Source organism: Bombina bombina, chromosome 5 (assembly GCF_027579735.1).
Source record: "Bombina bombina isolate aBomBom1 chromosome 5, aBomBom1.pri, whole genome shotgun sequence".
In the NCBI taxonomy this organism is placed as follows: domain Eukaryota; kingdom Metazoa; phylum Chordata; class Amphibia; order Anura; family Bombinatoridae; genus Bombina; species Bombina bombina.
The window spans coordinates 435,573,020-435,594,521 of NC_069503.1; the positions used below are offsets into that span (position 1 = coordinate 435,573,020).

The 21,502-nt window shown below is 41.3% G+C and overlaps 1 protein-coding gene and 1 pseudogene across 1 annotated transcript in view; both read right to left on the minus strand.

Moving 5' to 3' along the window:
* TOPBP1 (DNA topoisomerase II binding protein 1) overlaps nucleotides 1–21,502 on the minus strand; it is an 872,354-nt gene that overhangs the window by 477,463 nt on the left and 373,389 nt on the right. The window contains exon 19 of the mRNA XM_053715750.1: nucleotides 10,335–10,443. Within this exon, the coding sequence (XP_053571725.1) occupies nucleotides 10,335–10,443 (109 nt within the window). The remainder of the gene's footprint in view (nucleotides 1–10,334; nucleotides 10,444–21,502) is intronic.
* Nucleotides 12,940–13,059, minus strand: LOC128661967 (uncharacterized; annotated as a pseudogene).

Here is a 21,502-nt window from a genome sequence, read left to right on the forward strand (position 1 = left end):
TTGTTGCGCTAAAGCTTCTAACCAAAAAGTTGAAGCTGCAGCAACATCCGCTAAAAATATAGCAGGTCTAAGAAGATTACCTGAACATAAGTAAGCTTTTCTTAGAAAGGATTCAATGTTCCTATCTAAAGGATCCTTAAATGAAGTACTATCTGCCATAGGAATAGTAGTACGTTTAGCAGGAGTAGAGACAGCCCCATTTAACCTTAGAGATTTTGTCCCAAAACTCTAATCTGTCAGATGGCACAGGATATAATTGCTTAAACGTTTAGAAGGAGTAAATGAATTACCCAAATTATTCCATTCCCTGGAAATTACTTCAGAAATAGCATCAGGGAGAGAAAACACTTCTGGAATAACTACAGGAGATTTAAAAACCTTATTTAAACGTTTAGATTTAGTATCAAGAGGACCAGAATCCTCTATTTCTAATGCAATTAATACTTCTTTAAGTAAAGAACGAATAAATTCCATCTTGAACAAATACAAAGATTTATCAGCATCAACCTCTGAGACAGAAACCTCTGAATCAGAAGAACCATTATCAGTATCAGAATGATGATGTTCATTTAAAAATTCATCTGAAAAAAGAGAAGTTTTAAAAGACTTTTATGTATACTAGAAGGAGAAATAACAGACATAGCCTTCTTAATGGATTTAAAAAATAAAATCTCTTATGTTATCAGGAACACTCTGAAAATTAGATGTTGACGGAACAGCAACAGGTAATGTAACAGTACTAAAGGAAATTTTATCTGCATTAATAAGTTTGACATGACATGCAATACAAACAACAGCTGGAGAAACAGATACCAAAAGTTTATAGCAGATACACTTAGCTTGGTAGCTCCAGCACTGGGCAGCGATTTTCCTGAAGTATCTTCTGACTCAGTTGCAACGTGGAACATCTTGCAATATGTAAAAGAAAAAACAACATATAAAGCAAAATTGATCAAATTCCTTAAATGACAGTTTCAGGAATGGGGAAAAAATGCCAGTGAACAAGCTTCTAGCAACCAGAAGCAATAAATAATGAGACTTAAATAATGTGGAGACAAAAATGACGCCCATATTTTTTAGCGCCAAAAAAGACGCCCACATTATTTGGCGCCTAAATGCTTTTGGCGCCAAAAATGACGCCACATCCGGAACGCCGACATTTTTGACGCAAAAAAACGTCAAAAAATGATGCAACTTCCGGCGACACGTATGACGCCGGAAACAGAAAAAAAAAAATTTTGCGCCAAAAAAGTCAGCGCCAAGAATGACGCAATAAAATGAAGCATTTTCTGCCCCCGCGAGCCTAACAGCCCACAGGGAAAAAGTCAAATTTTTTAAGGTAAGAAAAAATGATTGAAACAAATGCATTTATCCCAAGTATGAAACTGACTGTCTGAAAATAAGGAATGTTGAACATCCTGAGTCAAGGCAAATAAATGTTTGAATACATATATTTAGAACTTTATAAAAAAGTGCCTAACCATAGCTTAGAGTGTCACAGAAAATAAGCTTACTTACTTACCCCAGGACACTCATCTACATGTTGTAGAAAGCCAAACCAGTACTGAAACGAAAATCAGCAGAGGTAATGGTATATATATAAGAGTATATCGTCGATCTGAAAAGGGAGGTAAGAGATGAATCTCTACGACCGATAACAGAGAACCTATGAAATAGACCCCGTAGAAGGAGATCATTGCATTCAAATAGGCAATACTCTCCTCACATCCCTCTGACATTCACTGCACGCTGAGAGGAAAACCGGGCTCCAACCTGCTGCGGAGCGCATATCAACGTAGAATCTAGCACAAACTTACTTCACCACCTCCATAGGAGGCAAAGTTTGTAAAACTGAATTGTGGGTGTGGTGAGGGGTGTATTTATAGGCATTTTAAGGTTTGGGAAACTTTGCCCCTCCTGGTAGGAATGTATATCCCATACGTCACTAGCTCATGGACTCTTGCTAATTACATGAAAGAAATATAGTAAACAAGGATTCCAAACAGAGTTATGAAATGGGAAAACAAGGGGCTATATAGGGTGGCAGATTTGCAGCTCCAGGGTAAGCTGTTGACATTTACTCAACTTCAGCAAAAACTTGAGCCCATTCATTTGCATTGGTTCCTGTACCTCCAGACGATGTCAGCCATACGAAACTACTTAGGGACAGACACAACACAAAAGAGACAGACGACCTTAGAACACCTATGTACATCCCTTAACAGGCCTAAAAAGGCAATCTCCAGATTGTATATTTACATATATTTATAGACTAAGATCCAGGCTAAATCTCCAGTAATGTTAAAATGGGAACGAGATTTAGGCAAAGAGATTGGGATAAATGAATGGGATGAAATGTTTTCTCAGGCTAGTAAAGGTCTTATTAGTGCGGATCTTAGAGAGAATATATTGAAAACATCTTTTAGATGGTATTTGACACCAATAAAAACGGCTCATATGGTTAAAGGTAGCAATAATCACTGTTATAGAGGCTGTAAAGTAACAGGTTCCTATTTCCACATGTGGTGGGAATGTACTAAAGTCAGTAACATATGGCAAAAGCTTTCTAAATTATTGAGCATAAGCCAGATTTATTACACACATAAATGTATTTATCAGGATTCTGTGCACTGCAACGAGAATAACTATTGCAAAATACTGGAAGACGGAAATACCATAATGGGCTGAGGTCCTAGATAGAATCCAGGCGACATATTTGATGTATGAATCAGCAGCAAATGTGCTAGACACAGAACCTTGGTTTCAAAAGGTTTGGTTCTACTGGATAATGAAAAATGGTAAACAGTGACACTTTATAATAGGTACAGGAGGTTTAAGATTGAAGAGCCGCGTAGGCATACCCTATAGGTAAGAAAGAAGAGGGGTGCTTGGCTGATGTGGCTATTTAGGTCTCGGGTAGATGTATTCCTAGATGAGCAAGTTATTTTTAGATACTGAGAAGATAAAATGTGCAGTGACAAAATATAACTCTGTAAATGTTTTTATACCTTTGATTTGTTGGTTTAGTTTGTTTGTATTTAATACGTTGATAATTTATGTTGAAAATGTAATGAGACATTACCCCCCACAATACCTTACTCCCTATAAGGAATATTAACTGAAAGGAGATTGATGAAGAGCGATAGAAGGTGGAAAATCCATCGAGAAAAACAACTCCACATAATACTAAGAAAAATACTGCTGCGATAATATAAGTTAGGAGGCAAAGGGAAAAATATACCCAATTGCCAAACTCTTCATATGTGCAAGTGAGGGACGAGGCATACAAACTGTTAAGAGACCTAAATAAAGGGAAACATTCGGAGATGGGCATGTTTTTGTTAAGAAACTGCTGTATTATGTTGTTTGATGTACCCAAACTGTGAAATGTATGTATGTTCTCTGAGAAATACGGAGATGGAGAGGAGTTAAAAATTATTTCAACTAAAATAAAAAAGTCTTGCTTGAAGAAAATAAAAACTATCATTTTAACACCTCTTTCACTTTACCTCTTCCTATTACTAGTATAGGCAAAGAGAATGACTGGGGGTGGAGAGAAGGGAGGAGCTATATATTCAGCTCTGCTGTGGTGCTCTTTGCCACTTCCTGTTAGCAGGAGGATAATATCCCACAAGTAAGAATGAATCCGTGGACTTGTCGCATCTAGTAGAAGAAAAACATAATTTATGCTTACCTGATAAATTTATTTCTCTTGTAGTGTGTTCAGTCCACGGGTCATCCATTACTTATGGGATATATTCTCCTTCCCAACAGGAAGTTGCAAGAGGATCACCCAAGCAGAGCTGCTATATAGCTCCTCCCCTCACATGTCATATCCAGTCATTCGACCGAAACAAGACGAGAAAGGAGAAACTATAAGGTGCAGTGGTGACTGGAGTTATAATTTTAAAATTTAGAACCTGCCTTAAAAAGACAGGGCGGGCCGTGGACTGAACACACTACAAGAGAAATAAATTTATCAGGTAAGCATAAATTATGTTTTCTCTTGTTAAGTGTGTTCAGTCCACGGGTCATCCATTACTTATGGGATACCAATACCAAAGCTAAGTACACGGATGATGGGAGGGACAAGGCAGGAACATTAAACAGAAGGAACCACTGCCTGTAGAACCTTTCTCCCAAAACCAGCCTCCGAAGAAGCGAAAGTGTCAAATTTGTAAAATTTGGAAAAAGTATGAAGTGAAGACCAAGTTGCAGCCTTGGAAATCTGTTCAACAGAGGCCTCATTCTTAAAGGCCCAGGTGGAAGCCACAGCTCTAGTGGAATGAGCTGTAATTCTTTCAGGAGGCTGCTGTCCAGCAGTCTCATAGGCTAAACGTATTATGCTACGAAGCCAAAAAGAGAGAGAGGTAGCCAAAGCCTTTTGACCTCTCCTCTGTCCAGAGTAAACGACAAACAGAGAAGAAGTTTGTCTAAAATCTTTAGTTGTCTGTAAGTAGAACTTAAGAGCACGGACCACGTCTAGATTATGCAAAAGACGTTCCTTCTTTGAAGAAGGATTAGGACATAATGATGGAACAACAATCTCTTGATTGATATTCCTGTTAGAAACAACCTTAGGTAAAAACCCAGGTTTAGTACGCAGTACTACCTTGTCTGAATGAAAGATCAGATAAGGAGAATCACAATGTAAGGCAGATAACTCAGAGACTCTTCGAGCCGAGGAAATAGCCATCAAAAACAAAACTTTCCAAGATAAAAGCTTAATATCAATGGAATGAAGGGGTTCAAACGGAACACCCTGAAGAACTTTAAGAACCAAGTTTAAGCTCCACGGAGGAGCAACAGCTTTAAACACAGGCTTAATTCTAGCCAAAGCCTGACAAAAAGCCTGGACGTCTGGATTCTCTGCCAGACGTTTGTGTAAAAGAATAGACAGAGCGGAAATCTGTCCCTTTAGCGAACTAGCAGATAAACCCTTTTCTAAACCCTCTTGTAGAAAAGCCAATATCCTAGGAATCCTAACCTTACTCCATGAGTAACTCTTGGATTCGCACCAATATAAATATTTACGCCATATCTTATGGTAAATTTTTCTGGTCACAGGTTTCCGAGCCTGTATTAATGTATCAATAACCGAATACGAAAACCCACGCTTTGATAGAATCAAGCGTTCAATTTCCAGGCAGTCAGCCTCAGAGAAATTAGGTTTGGATGGTTGAAAGGACCCTGAATTAGAAGGTCCTGCCTCAGAGGTAGAGACCATGGTGGACAGGACGACATGTCCACTAGGTCTGCATACCAGGTCCTGCGTGGCCACGCAGGCACTATCAGAATTACCGATGCCCTCTCCTGTTTTATCCTGGCAATCAGTCGAGGTAGCAACGGAAATGGTGGAAACACATAAGCTATGTTGAAAACCCAAGGGGCTGCTAATGCATCTACCAACACCGCTCCCGGGTCCCTGGACCTGGATCCGTAACAAGGAAGCTTCGCGTTCTGGCGAGATGCCATGAGATCCAGATCCGGTTTGCCCCAACGACGAATCAGTTGAGCAAATACCTCCGGGTGAAGTTCCCACTCTCCCGGATGAAAAGTCTGGCGACTTAGGAAATCCGCCTCCCAGTTCTCCACGCCTGGGATGTAAATCGCTGACAGGTGGCAAGAGTGAGACTCTTCCCAGCGAATTATCTTCGAGACTTCCAACATCGCTAGGGAACTCCTGGTTCCACCTTGATGATTGATGTAAGCCACAGTCGTGATATTGTCCGACTGAAATCTGATGAACCTCAGTTTTGCTAACTGAGGCCAAGCTAGAAGAGCATTGAATATTGCTCTTAATTCTAGAATGTTTATTGGAAGGAGTTTCTCCTCCTGAGTCCACGATCCCTGAGCCTTCAGGGAATTCCAGACTGCTCCCCAGCCTAGAAGGCTGGCATCCGTTGTTACAATCGTCCAATCTGGTCTGCGAAAGGTCATTCCTTTGGACAGATGAACTGGTGACAACCACCAGAGAAGAGAATCTCTGGTCTCCTGGTCCAGATATAGCAAAGGGGACAGATCTGAGTAATCCCCATTCCATTGACTGAGCATGCATAGTTGCAGCGGTCTGAGATGCAGGCGCGCAAATGGCACTATGTCCATTGCCGCGACCATTAAGCCGATTACCTCCATGCACTGAGCTACTGATGGGCTTGGAATGGAATGATGGACACGGCAAGCATTGAGAATCTTTGATAACCTGGACTCCGTCAGGTAAATCTTCATCTCTACAGAATCTATAAGAGTCCCTAGAAAAGGAACCCTTGTGAGTGGTAACAGAGAACTCTTTTCCACGTTCACTTTCCACCCATGCGACCTCAGAAATGCTAGAACTATCTCTGTATGAGACTTTGCATTCTGAAAACTTGACGCTTGTATCAGAATGTCGTCTAGGTACGGAGCCACTGCTATGCCTCGTGGTCTTAGTACCGCCAGAAGTGAGCCCAGAACCTTCGTAAAAATTCTCGGGGCCGTGGCTAAGCCGAAGGGAAGAGCTACAAACTGGTAATGCCTGTCTAGAAAGGCAAACCTTAGGTACCGATAATGATCTTTGTGAATCGGTATGTGAAGGTAAGCATCCTTTAAGTCCACTGTGGTCATATATTGACCCTCTTGGATCATGGGTAGGATGGTTCGAATGGTTTCCATCTTGAACGATGGTACCCTTAGGAATTTGTTTAAGATCTTTAAGTCCAAGATTGGTCTGAAGGTTCCCTCTTTTTTGGGAACCACAAATAGATTTGAGTAAAATCCTTGTCCCTGTTCCGATCGCGGAACTGAGTGGATCACTCCCATGATTAAGAGGTCTTGTACACATTGTAGAAATGCCTCTCTCTTTACTAGGTTTGTTGATAACCTCGACAGATGGAACCTCCCTTGTGGAGGAGAGGTTTTGAAATCCAGAAGGTATCCCTGAGATATAATCTTCAACGTCCAGGGATCCTGCACATCTCTTGCCCAAGCCTGGGCAAAGAGAGAAAGTCTGCCCCCCACTAAATCCGTCTCCGGATAGGGGGCCCTGTCTTCATGCTGTCTTAGGGGCGGGAGTAGGCTTTCTGGCCTGCTTGCCCTTGTTCCATGACTGGTTGCCTTTCCAACCCTGTCTGTAACGAGCAGTAGTTCCTTCCTGTTTTGGAGAGGAGGAAGTTGATGCTGCTCCTGCCTTGAAGTTACGAAAGGCACGAAAATTAGACTGTTTGGCCTTCGGTTTGGCCCTGTCCTGAGGAAGGGCGTGGCCTTTACCTCCCGTAATGTCAGCAATAATTTCCTTCAAGCCGGGCCCGAATAAGGTCTGCCCTTTGAAAGGAATGTTAGGTAGCTTAGACTTGGAAGTTACATCCGCTGACCAGGATTTAAGCCAGAGCGCTCTGCGCGCCTGTATGGCGAATCCAGAATTTTTAGCCGTAAGTTTGGTTAGATGTACTACGGCATCTGAAACAAACGCATTAGCTTGCTTAAGGGTTCTAACTTTGCTCAAAGCCTCATCCAATGGCTCTGTGCGAATCGCCTCTTCCAGAGACTCAAACCAGAATGCCGCTGCAGCCGTGACAGGCGCAATGCATGCAAGAGGCTGCAAAATAAAACCCTGTTGAACAAACATTTTCTTAAGATAACCCTCTAATTTTTTATCCATTGGATCTGAAAAAGCACAGCTATCCTCCACCGGGATAGTGGTACGCTTGGCTAAAGTAGAAACTGCTCCCTCCACCTTAGGGACCGTCTGCCATAAGTCTTGCGTGGTGGCGTCTATAGGAAACATTTTTCTGAATATCGGGGGAGGGGAAAAAGGCACACCGGGTCTATCCCACTCCTTACTAATAATTTCTGTAAGTCTTTTTGGTATAGGAAAGACGTCAGTACACACCGGTACCGCATAGTATCTATCCAACCTACACAATTTCTCTGGGATTGCCACCGTGTCGCAATCATTCAGAGCCGCTAATACCTCCCCTAGTAACACACGGAGGTTCTCAAGCTTAAATTTAAAATTTGAAATTTTTGAATCCGGTCTCCCCGGATCAGAACCGTCACCGACAGAATGAAGCTCACCGTCCTCATGTTCTGCAAATTGTGACGCAGTATCAGACATGGCTCTCGTGTCATCAGCGCGCTCTGTCCTTAACCCAGAGCTATCGCGCTTGCCCCTCAATTCGGGCATATTATATAATACTTCTTTCATAACATTAGCCATATCATGTAAAGTGATTTGTAAGGGCCTAGATGTACTTTGCGTCTCAATCTTACGCATCTCCCGAGCGGGAGACGCAGGTACTGACACGTGAGGAGAGTTAGGCGGCATAACTTCCCCCTCGTTGTCTGGTGATAGTTTCTCTATCGGTACAGATTGACTTTTATTCAAAGCAATATCAATACAATTGGTACACATCGTTCTATTGGGCTCCACATTGGCTTTTGAACATGATGAACAAACAGTTTCCTCTGAATCAGACATGTTTAAAACAGACTTAGCAAAGAAACTAGCAAGCTTGGAAATCACTTTCAATAAGTTTACAAGCAATATAAAAAACGCTGCAGCGCTTCAAAAATACAGATATAATTAAACAATTCTTAACAAGAAGTGTATTATTAGCAGAGGATTGCACCCATTAGCAAAAGGATGATTAACCCCTCAATACCCAAAACGGATAAAACGGATATCAATTAAGATTTAACGCTTTTAATCACAGTCAAACACACTGTCACAGATCTGCTGTGACTGATTACCTCCCTCAAAAATGAATTTTGCAGACCCCTGAGCTCTCTAGAGACGTCCTGGATCAAGGAGGAAGAAGCAGGAAGACTGTGCTAGAATTTTAACTGCGCAACAAGGCGCTAAAACAAGGTCCCTCCCACTCCTATTACAACAGTGGGAGCCCTGATATAACGGTTTCCATGCAGAAAATATATGTTAGCCATGTGGAAAAAAATCATGCCCAAAGAGAATTATCACCAAAGTACCTCACAAAAACGAATAACATGCCAGTAAACGTTTTATTAAAAAACAACATTTTCCAATGTCATGCAAAGTTATCACTAAGCCTGCTACCAGTCGCTAGCACTGCAGATAAGGCTTAAGTATTATTTCAGTTTTAACAGTATTTTCTCAGTCAAATTCTAGTCCCTAGAAAATAACTCGACTGCGCATACATTTATCAGCCTGATACCAGTCGCCACTACTGCATTTAAGGCTGTACTTACATCATACGGTAACAGCAGTATTTTCTTAGTCAATTCCATTCCCAGAAAATAATGTACTGCACATACGTCATTTGCGGAGGACCCCGCATGCTATTCCCAGTTTCTGAAGTTACCCCACTCCTCAGAATGTCGAGAACAGCCAGTGGATCTTAGTTACGCCTGCTAAGATCATAGAAAAAAACGCAGGCAGTTTCTTCTTCCAAATACTGCCTGAGATAGAAAAACAGCACACTCCGGTGCCATTTAAAATAACAAACTTTTGATTGAAGAATAGTTAAGTAAAAACTCCAGCTCCTCTCGCGACCTCCTTCTTTGTTGAGGGTTGCAAGAGAACAGATTTGCAAGGCTGCAACTTGGTCTTCACTTCATACTTTTTCCAAATTTTACAAATTTGACACTTTCGCTTCTTCGGAGGCTGGTTTTGGGAGAAAGGTTCTACAGGCAGTGGTTCCTTCTGTTTAATGTTCCTGCCTTGTCCCTCCCATCATCCGTGTACTTAGCTTTGGTATTGGTATCCCATAAGTAATGGATGACCCGTGGACTGAACACACTTAACAAGAGAAAACATAATTTATGCTTACCTGATAAATTTATTTCTCTTGTAGTGTGTTCAGTCCACGGCCCGCCCTGTCTTTTTAAGGCAGGTTCTAAATTTTAAAATTATAACTCCAGTCACCACTGCACCTTATAGTTTCTCCTTTCTCGTCTTGTTTCGGTCGAATGACTGGATATGACATGTGAGGGGAGGAGCTATATAGCAGCTCTGCTTGGGTGATCCTCTTGCAACTTCCTGTTGGGAAGGAGAATATATCCCATAAGTAATGGATGACCCGTGGACTGAACACACTTAACGAGAGAAAATGTCTCGTTTTTAAGATCAGCTGCTGAGAATCTGCTCAACAGAACACAGCAGAGATTTTATAATTAAAGAATTATATAATTACAATTAATATAGTGTGGCACTGTCTGAAACAGCTTTGAGCAATCAGCAATATCCTTAAAATCTGACCTAAAACCATTCATACCCCATGACCCAAAGTGGAAGCCAATGAATAACCTATTATCAATTCATTTTCCAAATTTCCCGAATGCAAAAGCCTAAATTAAAAACACATTGATAAAAATATTTTTACCTCCTTTAACTTCACTTGGTACATTAAGTGCTTCTGCAGAATCATCAGCTTTTTTACTCTCGGTAGCTTCACCCAGTTCATTATCCTCTTCTTGCCAAACTCTGTTATTCTTTAGAAAGAAAAACAGAATTATAAATAAATTGTGTTTTACACAGATAGTTGTGGAAATGGAAAATATGAAGTCCAGGAAGGCAAAGTATAATAGAAGAGCGAGGAATGAGGCTGTTTTTAGACTATAAAACTAATAAACCACTATTAAAACCTTATTCATTAGCAAATTATATTTATTCTGGCCTTGCAAGCTATCATGGTACCCTTGATACAAAAGGCCAGATTTATTATACGTCATTTATCAACCATTCTGATCATTTCTTAAAGTGACAGTGCACCCTGTCTTTAATTTGTTCCTAACTTTCCATTTTACCTGCTGAAATGCATTAAATTGTTTACAAATAGTTACTTTAACTTTATGTCAGCATCTGAAAACAAAATTTATGCTTACCAGATAAATTTCTTATTTTCCTGGCAGGGTGAGTCCACGACTAAAAATGTAGTAATAAAAAAGGTGCATTGCTCACATTCAGGAGTCACAGCTTTGCAGACCGGAAAACGCTGGGGTAGGGGTTGAAAAAGTGCAGTCAGTGTACATCACTGTTTGAAGATAACAGCCTGATGTGGAGCAGCTCTGCAAAGCACTATCAGTTCTTGCATGTGTCCTGCTCTACCTGCAGACATGCTGCATTTTCTGCAATGACATCTCAGATCAAAAGATGTTCTGCCTTGGGGCCTATTTGTACAATACAATAGTGAATTAAACATATCAATAATATACCCACAATCCCCCACCTCCTATAGGTGAAAGATATATATATATATATATATATATATATATATATATATACATATATATATATACATTGTTTAAAGTATATTTATTGTACAGCATAATGTTACAATATGTATGTAAACGTGATTGTAGTAATCTTATGACTTATTTTATTATTGCAATTGTTCGTTCTCAATATTCAAATTTACAGTACATTATGTTGAGAATGCGCATTCATAATCACAATATTCATATTTCATAATATTGCGATTTGCTCAAAAGTGTTTTAGTGTATTTTTCCTGCCAGGAAAGAAAGGAATTTATTTTGTTTTCTTTACATAGGGCAGTGAGAGTCCACGACTTTATTCCTTACTGTTGGGAAAAAGAAAGGGCTTTGAATAAAAGTCCTTCCTTAGAGGCTATTTAAAGGAAGAGTTTGACCAGAAGGGCAAACCGCAGAAAATAGAATGTGATATACACGCGTCCTCCAGAACTATTGTAGTCCTGAATTGACCCTCCTAAAACAAATGAGAATAAAAGGAAGTCTCCATTTTGAAAGACCATGAAAAAAATTAGACCCTCTAAGTCTAAAAAAGGAAAAAAAAAATCCCTCTTGCTTGAGAACCGCAAACAGGATGAAAAAGATCCTAGACCTTGATCCGCCAGAAAAACTGGACAACTTCTAAAGAGGCGAGATTTTTTAATAAAGCCTCTCCGACCTGTAAATACTCTTAACAGGAGAAATCAACCTCAGAGAGGACACAAGAAGAATACTATCCCGGAAACCTGAGATACTACTTCCACTGGCCAAAAGGAATATGGACAAGGTAAACCCAAGCCTGCTGAAAGAAAGAAAACCTTCCCCTTACTTGATCCATGCTTGGACCGGGGGCGGACCCATCAATAAGATATAAACTCAAAGGAAGGATACTAAACTACAAGGAGAGGATTGGTGCCCCTATCCCAAGGCATAGTAGACCGGCATGAGGTCAAAACCAGCTCATAAATAAAAAAGTAAGAGAAAAGAGACATCCAGCGCCAGCAGCTAGATACAAACCAACAATCTATGAGCAACAAGGCTAATCACTGGGATCCATAAGCCTGTTCCCAATATAGGTAGCAAACCGTAAAGTTACGAAGCTAAGACTGAACCACTGAGCTATTTGAGCAGTACCCCAGCAACCCTAGGGACTACACTTCTAGTCCTGAGGAAGGAGGGCTCCATTTCCACAAAGAAAAACAGACCGCCAAACCAGGACCAACTCTTAGATCTGGATAAAAAAAAAGCCAGCTGTAGCCACTGGCCCCGCGATAAAAATAAAATATATCAAAATATAAATAAAAAAAATATATAAAACATATCATAAACTGGAAACCATGCGGTTTGCAGAATGTGTAATTGTCATCACATATAATGGAAAAAAACACTATAATAGTCATATAAATGATAACACAGAAAACTATAGATTAGTGTCCCAAGGAACACTAAGAGACCAAGTATGATAGCAGAAACCATACATCACACACAATAGAAGAATCACCTCCCTATGAGGTGAAAGTTGTGTCAATAAGACACTAAAAGTATGATACCTGGACCATACAAGTTGAAACAGGATCCTTACATAAAAAAGGATAATAAACAAGCAATGGAAAACAAGAAGCCTGAATGCAAACCACACAGAAAGGACGCCCCTGGTGACTCCATTGCTGAGCTCTGTCCGGGATTGAACCCGGAACTCCAGGTTTAGAATCCAGTATGCTCTGTCTGTAGCACTGGTAAGCCTACCGCACCTGGTGTTCCTAGGCGGACTCCCATCCAGGTACTGACCAAGCCTCGCCCCTGCTTAACTTCCGAGATCAGACAGGATCGGGTGCATTCAGGGCAGAGTGGCGGTGGACAGGTTTAGCAGATAGTACTTCTCATAAGAGAGATAACTAAAAATATGGCATATAATATATATGCTATGTATAATAAAAATTTGAATCGTATCAGTGACTTAAGGCACTTAAATAACGAAGAGTCTTACATGCTACCAACTGAACAGTAATCTCTTGCTATGAAAGAAATTAAAAGCATGAAGCATACACATTATAAATATCTTAAATAATATATTAACTTTGTTGACATTGAACTACCAGCAAAAGGCGGTCATGCCAGTAAAACAAAATGTGTATGAAAAACAACCTATATCAAATCAGACAAAAAAGATGTCACAGAAATGAATAGACTTTAAAGCCCCATCAAATGAAGAAGAAAAAAAGACGACTCAGGAGATGTAGGGCACCTCAAAATGATAAGGATTTCAATTTGTAGTCCTATAAATAAAATAGGATTAATATCCTAGTGTGATAAAAAAAACTAGGAATCAAAGTCTGAGACATGAATCATACAGTCACAGAAATATAATAAATCTCACCTAAATATGGGAGACAAAAATAGATATCTAAAATAAAACATAGAAATAAATATATTAGTGTCTGAAAAACACCAACAAATAGAGCAAGAGACATGAAAAACAGCATAAATATCACTTCAATATAAAACTTACTGGATAGTATTTCTAAAAACATAGAAATAACAATTTTAGTATTTAGCGCTGCAGTATCTGAAGGCGCTCCACAAATAACTAATAAAAATTAGTATAATTGTCCTAAAACACTAATAAGTGAAGTATGACACATTGAACCTATACAAGTCACTGAAATAAAACACCATTTATAAAGAAGTAACTGTAACAGAGCAGTAATCTCCTAAGGAAGAGATTGATAAAGCCCGCAAACTGAATAGATAAAAGAAGGTTCCTCAGGGAAATATGGCTAAAAACAAATGAGCCTGCCTTAACCTTTAGTACCCACTAGTGGAGGTAAAAACTAGGTAAATACAGCACTGAAAGGAGAAAAAACATCCTGAAAATAAATACTGTAGGGCAAACTTCTGATTGTAAATAAAAACAATCTCCAACATCCCTTTTATTCCTCATTCTCCCTGTGACAATAGTCATACATATGCAAGTAAACACACACGAGAGCAGGGCCGGACAAGGAAATCAGAACGGCCCTGCAAATTTGTATAGACCGACCCAGCCCCGCCCCTCCAGCCACGCCCCCTCCAGCCCAGCCAACAATGCTCTCACTGGCTTTCCCCTCCCACCTGGACAAAAAGCCCAAGTGTCATGGCACTGTAAAAGCCTGCATATTAAAGGACCAGTCAATGCAGTAGATTTGCATAATCAATAAATGCATGATAAGAAGACAATGCAATAGCACTTTATTTGAACTTCAAATGATTTGTAGATTTTTGTTAAATAAATTGCAAAGTTATGTCTATTTCCACTGCCCCTGTATCATGTGACAGCCATCACCCAATCACAAATGCATATACGTATATGCAGTGAATTCTTGCACATGCCCAGTAGGAGTTTGTGACTCAAAAAGTGTAATTATAAAAATACTGTGCACATTTTGATAATTGAAGTAAATTGGAAAGTTGTTTAAAATTGCATGCTGTATCTGAATCTTGAAGTTTAATTTTGACTTGAGTGTCCCTTTAAACAACAACCACATGTTTGTCCTAAAAACCCAGCACCAACATTCAGTAATTTAAAAAAAAAAAATCTAAACAAAACCCCAAAAAGTGAAATATGCTATCATTCATGCAAAGAAAGAATAGTGGTTGTTTATCCAGATTTAGAATGAAAGAAAAGTGGAGGCCTCATACCGCTTCGGTTTTGCAAGTTTTCACTTCACTCCAGAACAAAACTCTGTCTTACCTTAAGAGGCTTGTACGGCAGCGTTTTCTTTTCCGCCCTGTAGCAATGTGTCGCTGGTCTAGAACACAGAATCTGTAAAAAGGGCTGTTGGGAGAGTCCTAAAGCCTGCACTTGCAGTATAATGTGGAAATATGGGTCACAGATTTGGACAGAACAGAGCAGCAGCGCGGGGTCACGTGACGTAGAGTGATGATGTCACTGACCCCAGAGTCGATTCTGATTTCCACTGCATCGATGCAGCAACATTCAAGGCTGTATCAGGATGGGCCCTATTTGCAAGCAAAGGCTTGGAGCTGCTGCTCCAATAGTCTCTACGCTACTCTGGCCGCGACCGCGATCATTGCGAATGTGTCAATGGAAGTTCCGCCCCTGCCTAGCAACTAGCAAATTGTGTGATGCTCATGCATCATGCTGGGACTGGAAGGCGGTCAGATGGAGTCTGAGCATCTGTCACCTATCTATGCAGCCAAGCTGTCAGCTGAGCACGCACTGTGACTGCGGTGGCTGTGAATGAGCCTGTCCGTCTGTGTGCAGTGCTGCTTGCGGCTCTGACTGCAGCTGCGCTCCCTCACAAAACTGTGCTAGCGCAAGCAACTTAGCAGTGCTAAGTGGCTTGCTTGCAAATTGTTGCTCTCTGACTCTCTCCACTGCAGCTGAGCAGCCTCCGCCGGCCGGCAGCCCACCAGTATTTTTCACGGTATCCCGGCGGCCCAATCCGGCACTGCATTAGAGAGACACTATAGAAAAAGGCAGAATACAAAGCATATAGCTAGAAGGATCTTAAAAAAGAAATTGAGAAAATTCCCTGTAAAAATAAGACCACAGTCTTACAAGATCCCACAGGAAGGAACGCACCCTCTGCATAAGTAGCGTAGAGAAAGGCGCCCAAAAACCTTAAAAACGTGAAATAACACTGATCCCCTGAAGAAAACCTCCACAGGGGTGCGCCATCTTCAAGATATAAGCTGAAGCGCAAAACCGCATTAAAAAAAACAATGGCGACAAAACAAACAGCCCCACATATAATTATGCCAAGATGGCAAAAACCAAACTCAAGTACCTACACCAGCACCTTCCGGAGACAACTAGGCTGAGGGTCATTTAGCGAAACTGCTAAAGTGTATTGCAGTCCAACTAGACATAACCATAATCCTAATGCACATACCTCTAGAGGCAGACAAGCGTGCGTAAAAGCAGACTGCAGCACTTATATGTTCCTGTGTCACAAAATACCAGCAAGAAACTAGAGAGCTGATTTGACTTATGAAAAACATAATTTATGCTTACCTGATAAATATATTTCTCTTGTGATGTATCGAGTCCACGGATTCATCCATACTTGTGGGATATTCTCCTTCCCTACAGGAAGTGGCAAAGAGAGCCTCCACAGCAGAGCTGTCTATATAGCTCCTCCCTTAGCTCCACCCCTCAGTCATTCGACCGAGGGCTAGGAAGAAAAAGGATAAACTATACGGTGCAGTGGTGACAAAAATATATTGCCTGTCTTAATAAACAGGACGGCCGTGGACTCGATACATCACAAGAGAAATAAATTTATCAGGTAAGCAGAAATTATGTTTTCTCTTGTAAGATGTATCAAGTCCACGGATTGATCCATACTTTTGGGATACCAATACCAAAGCTTTAGGACACGGATAAAGGGAGGGACAAGACAGGCACCACTGCTTGTAAAACCTTTCTCCTAAAAATAGCCTCCGAAGAAGCAAAAGTATTGAATTTGTAAAATTTGGAAAAAGTATGAAGCGAAGACCAAGTCGCCGCCTTACAAATCTGTTCAACAGAAGCCTCATTTTTAAAAGCCCATGTGGAAGCCACTGCTCTAGTAGAATGAGCAGTAATTCTTTCAGGAGGCTGATGTCCAGCAGTCTCATAAGCCAAACGGATTATGCTTTTCAGCCAAAAGGAAAGAGAGGTAGCCGTAGCCTTTTGACCTCTCCGTTTACCAGAACAAACAAACAACAATGAAGATGTTTGACGGAAATCTTTAGTTGCTTGTAAGTAGAACTTTAAAGCACGAACCACATCAAGATTGTGCAACAGATGTTCCTTCTTTGATGAAGGATTAGGACACAGTGAAGGAACAACAATCTCCTGATTGATATTCAAATTAGAAACAACCTTAGGAAGAAACCCAGGTTTGGTACGCAAAACCACCTTATCTGCATGAAAAACAAGGTAAGGTGAGTCACACTGTAAAGCAGATAACTCAAACTCTTCGAGCCGAAGAGATAGCTACTAAAAACAAAACTTTCCAAGATAGAAGCTTAATATCTATGGAATGCATAGGCTCAAACTGAACCCCTTGAAGAACTTTAAGAACTAAGTTTAGGCTCCATGGTGGAGCAACAGGTTTAAATACAGGCTTGATACTGACCAAGGCCTGACTAAATGCTTGAACGTCTGGGACATCTGCCAGACGTTTGTGTAAAAGAATAGACAAAGCAGATATTTGTCCTTTTAAGGAACTAGCTGATAATCCCTTCTCCAATCCTTCTTTGAGAAAGGACAATATTCTAGGAATCCTAATGTTACTCCATGAGAAACCCTTGGATTCACACCAATAAAAATATTTGCGCCAATCTTATGATAAATCTTCCTTGTGACAGGCTTTCTAGCTTGAATCAGGGTATCAATGACCGACTCAGAGAAACCACGCTTTGATAGAATCAGGCGTTCAATCTCCAAGCAGTCAGACGCAGAGAAATTAGATTTGGATGCGTGAATGGACCTTGGATTAGAAGGTCCTGCCTCATTGGCAGAGTCCACGGTGGAACCTATGACATGTCCACTAGGTCTGCATACCAAGTCCTGCGTGGCCATGCTTGATTCTGGCAACCAGACGTGGGAGTAAAGGAAACAGTGGAAATATATAGGCCAGATTGAAGGACCAGGGCACTGCTAGAGCATCTATCAGTACCGCCTGGGAATCCCGGTACCTGGACCCGTAACAAGGAAGTTTGGCATTCTGACGGGACGCCATCAGATCCAATTCTGGTGTGCCCCATAGCTGGGTCAGCTGGGCAAATACCTCCGGATGGAGCTCCCACTCCCCCGGATGAAAAGTCTGACGACTTAGGAAATCCGCCTCCCAGTTCTCTACTCCTGGAATATGGATTGCTGAGAGATGGCAAGAGTGACCCTCCGCCCATCGGATTATTTTGGTTAATTCCTTCATCGCTAGAGAACTCCGTGTTCCTCCTTGATGATTGATATAAGCTACAGTCGTGATGTTGTCCAAATGAAATCTGATTAATTTGGCCGCAGCAAGCTGAGGCCACGCCTGAAGTGCATTGAAAATCGCTCTCAGTTCTAGAATGTTTATCGGGAGGAAAGTTTCCTCCTAAGACCATAAGCCCTGTGCTTTCAGGGAGTTCCGGACTGCACCCCAGCCTAGCAGGCTGGCATCTGTCGTTACTATGAGCCACTCTGGCCTGCGGAAACACATTCCCTGAGACAGGTGGTCCTGAGACAACCACCAGAGAAGAGAATCTCTGGTCTCCTGGTCCAGATGCAGTTGAGGAGATAAATCTGCATAATCCCCATTCCACTGTTTGAGCATGCATAGTTGCAGTGGTCTGAGGTGTAGGCGGGCAAAAAGAACTATGTCCATTGCCGCTACCATGAGTCCGATTACCTCCATACACCGAGCCACTGATGGCCGAGGAATGGAATGAAGAGCTCGGCAAGTGGATAAGAGTTTTGATTTTCTGACCTCCGTCGGAAATATTTTCATTTCTACCGAGTCTATCAGAGTTCCTAGGAAGGAAAAGAGAACTCTTTTTTATGTTCACCTTCCACCCGTGAGATCTCAGAAAAGCCAACACGATGTCCGTGTGAGACTTGGCTAGTTGGTAAGTCGACGCCTGAATTAAGGTGTTGTCTAGATAAGGCGCCACTGCTATGCCCCGCGGCCTTAGCATCGCCAAAAGGGACCTTAGCACTTTTGTGAAAACTCTGGGACTCGTGGCCAACCCGAAGGGCCACGAACTGGTAATGCCTGTCCAGAAAGGCAAACCTGAGGAATTGATGATGATCTCTGTGAATAGGAATGTGTAGATACACATCCTTTAAGTCAACGGTAGTCATATATTGACCCTCCTGGATCATTGGTAGAATGGTCCGAATGGTCTCCATCTTGAATGATGGTAATCTGAGGAATTTGTTTAGAATTTTGAGATCCAAGATTGGTCTGAAAGTTCCCTCTTTTTTGGGAACCACAAACAGGTTTGAGTAAAACCCTAGCCCTTGTTCCTCTTTTGCAACTGGGCGGATCACTCCCATGGTATGTAGGTCTTCTACACAGCGTAAGAACGCCTCTCTCTTTGTCTGGTTTGCAGACAATTGAGAAATGTGAAATCTCCCCCTTGGGGGGGAGTCTTTGAAGTCCAGAAAATATCCCTGGGACACAATTTCTAAAGCCCAGGAATCGTGAACATCTCTTGCCTGAGCAAAGAGAGAGAGTCTGCCCCCTACTAGATCCGGTCCCGGATCGGGGGCTACCCCTTCATGCTGTCTTAGAGGCAGCTGCAGGCTTCTTGGCCTGTTTACCCTTGTTCCAAGCCTGGTTAGGTCTCCAGACTGACTTGGATTGGGCAAAATTCCCCTCTTGCTTTGCAGCAGAGGAAGCTGAAGCGGGACCACCCTTGAAGTTCCGAAAGGAACGAAAATTATTTTGTTTGGTCCTCATTTTATTTGTTTTATCCTGAGGGAGGGCATGGCCTTTCCCTCCAGTGATGTCTGAAATAATCTCTTTCAGTTCAGGCCCGAATAGGGTCTTTCCTTTGAAAGGAATGTTCAAAAGTTTAGATTTTGATGACACATCAGCAGACCAGGACTTAAGCCATAACGCCCTGCGTGCTAAAATGGCAAAACCTGAATTCTTTGCCGCTAATTTAGCCAGTTGGAAAGCGGCATCTGTAATGAAAGAACAAAAATTTTCTTCAGGAGACCCTCTAATTTTTTATCCATAGGATCTTTGAAAGCACAACTGTCTTCGATAGGTATAATTGTACGTTTAGAAAGAGTAGAAATAGCTCCCTCCACCTTAGGGACCGTCTGCCACGAGTCCCTTATGGTGTCAGATATGGGAAACATTTTCTTAAAAACAGGAGGGGGAGCGAACGGAATACCTGGTCTATCCCACTCCTTAGTAACAATATTCACAATTCTCTTAGTGACTGGAAAAACATCATTGTAAACAGGAACCTCTAAGTATTTGTCCATTTTACATAATTTCTCTGGGACCACTATAGGGTCACAATCATCTAGAGTCGCTAATACCTCCCTGAGCAATAAGCAGAGGTGTTCAAGCTTAAATTTAAAGGCCGTCATATCAGAATCTGTCTGAGGGAGAGTCTTTCCTGAATCAGAAATTTCTCCCTCAGATAACAAATCCCTTACCCCTACTTCAGAACATTGTGAGGGTATATCGGATACGGCTACTAAAGCGTCAGACGGCTCAGTATTTGTTCTTAACCCAGAGCTGTCACGCTTTCCTTGTAAACCAGGCAGTTTAGATAAAACCTCTGTGAGGGTTGTATTCATAACTGTGGCCATGTCTTGTAAAGTAAATGAATTCGACGCACTAGAGGCACTTGTGCGGGCGTTACTGGTTGTGAAACTTGGGGAGAGCTAGATGGCAAACCCTCATTCTCCTCTGTCGCAATATTTTTAAGTGCTAAAATATGCACAAGGATTTTCCTTGATGTCAGACATGTTAAACAGTCTAGTAATGCAATAAGCAAGCTTGGAGAACACTTTAATCAAAGCAAATAAAACTTAGAAAAAAACGGTACTGTGCCTTTAAGAGAGAAAAAGCTGCACAAACTCTGTAAAACAGTGTAAAAAAGCAGTAAACTCAACAAAATTTTTACAGTAGCATCATAAAGCCTTAGTAACTTTGCACAGCTATGCAAATAAACAATTAACCCCTTAATGTAAAAACCGGATTGACAAAACGTCAAATACCGGTAAAAAAACGTTCAGCACCTTGCGACAACTCTGCTGTTGCACCTACCTGCCCATTGGGAACGATTTGTGAGGAAAAAAAACTTCTTTAAAGCCCTTCAAACACAGCAGGAACCTCTGGAGAAGCAGCTGGATGTCTCTGAGGAAAAGAAACTGCACAACTGAGGCGCGAAAATAGGCCCCTCCCACCTCACTCGATGTTATGGGGCCTAAAAGAAACACAACAGAGTGTTTCTCAAACTAACCATGTGGGTTAATAACCATTAAACAAGCCACAAAGACCCCTTAAAGTCCCTCAAAAAATGTTATATTTGCCATAAAAACAAACGTTTTTTCCTATCAGTGTCACCAGTAACTAATAAGCCCTTTATGTAAGCTGGGATTCCTACTAAGTATCTTAATACAGCTTACCCTTCCCTCATGGGGATATTGCCAGCCTTTTCTAGAATTATCACAGTCTGTCTAGAAAAAAATAGACTGAACATACCTCAATGCAGTTTAGCCTGCAAACCGTTCCCCCAACTGAAGTTTTCCTGTACTCTTCAGCCTTTGTGAGAACAGCAGTGGATCTTAGTTACAAAGTG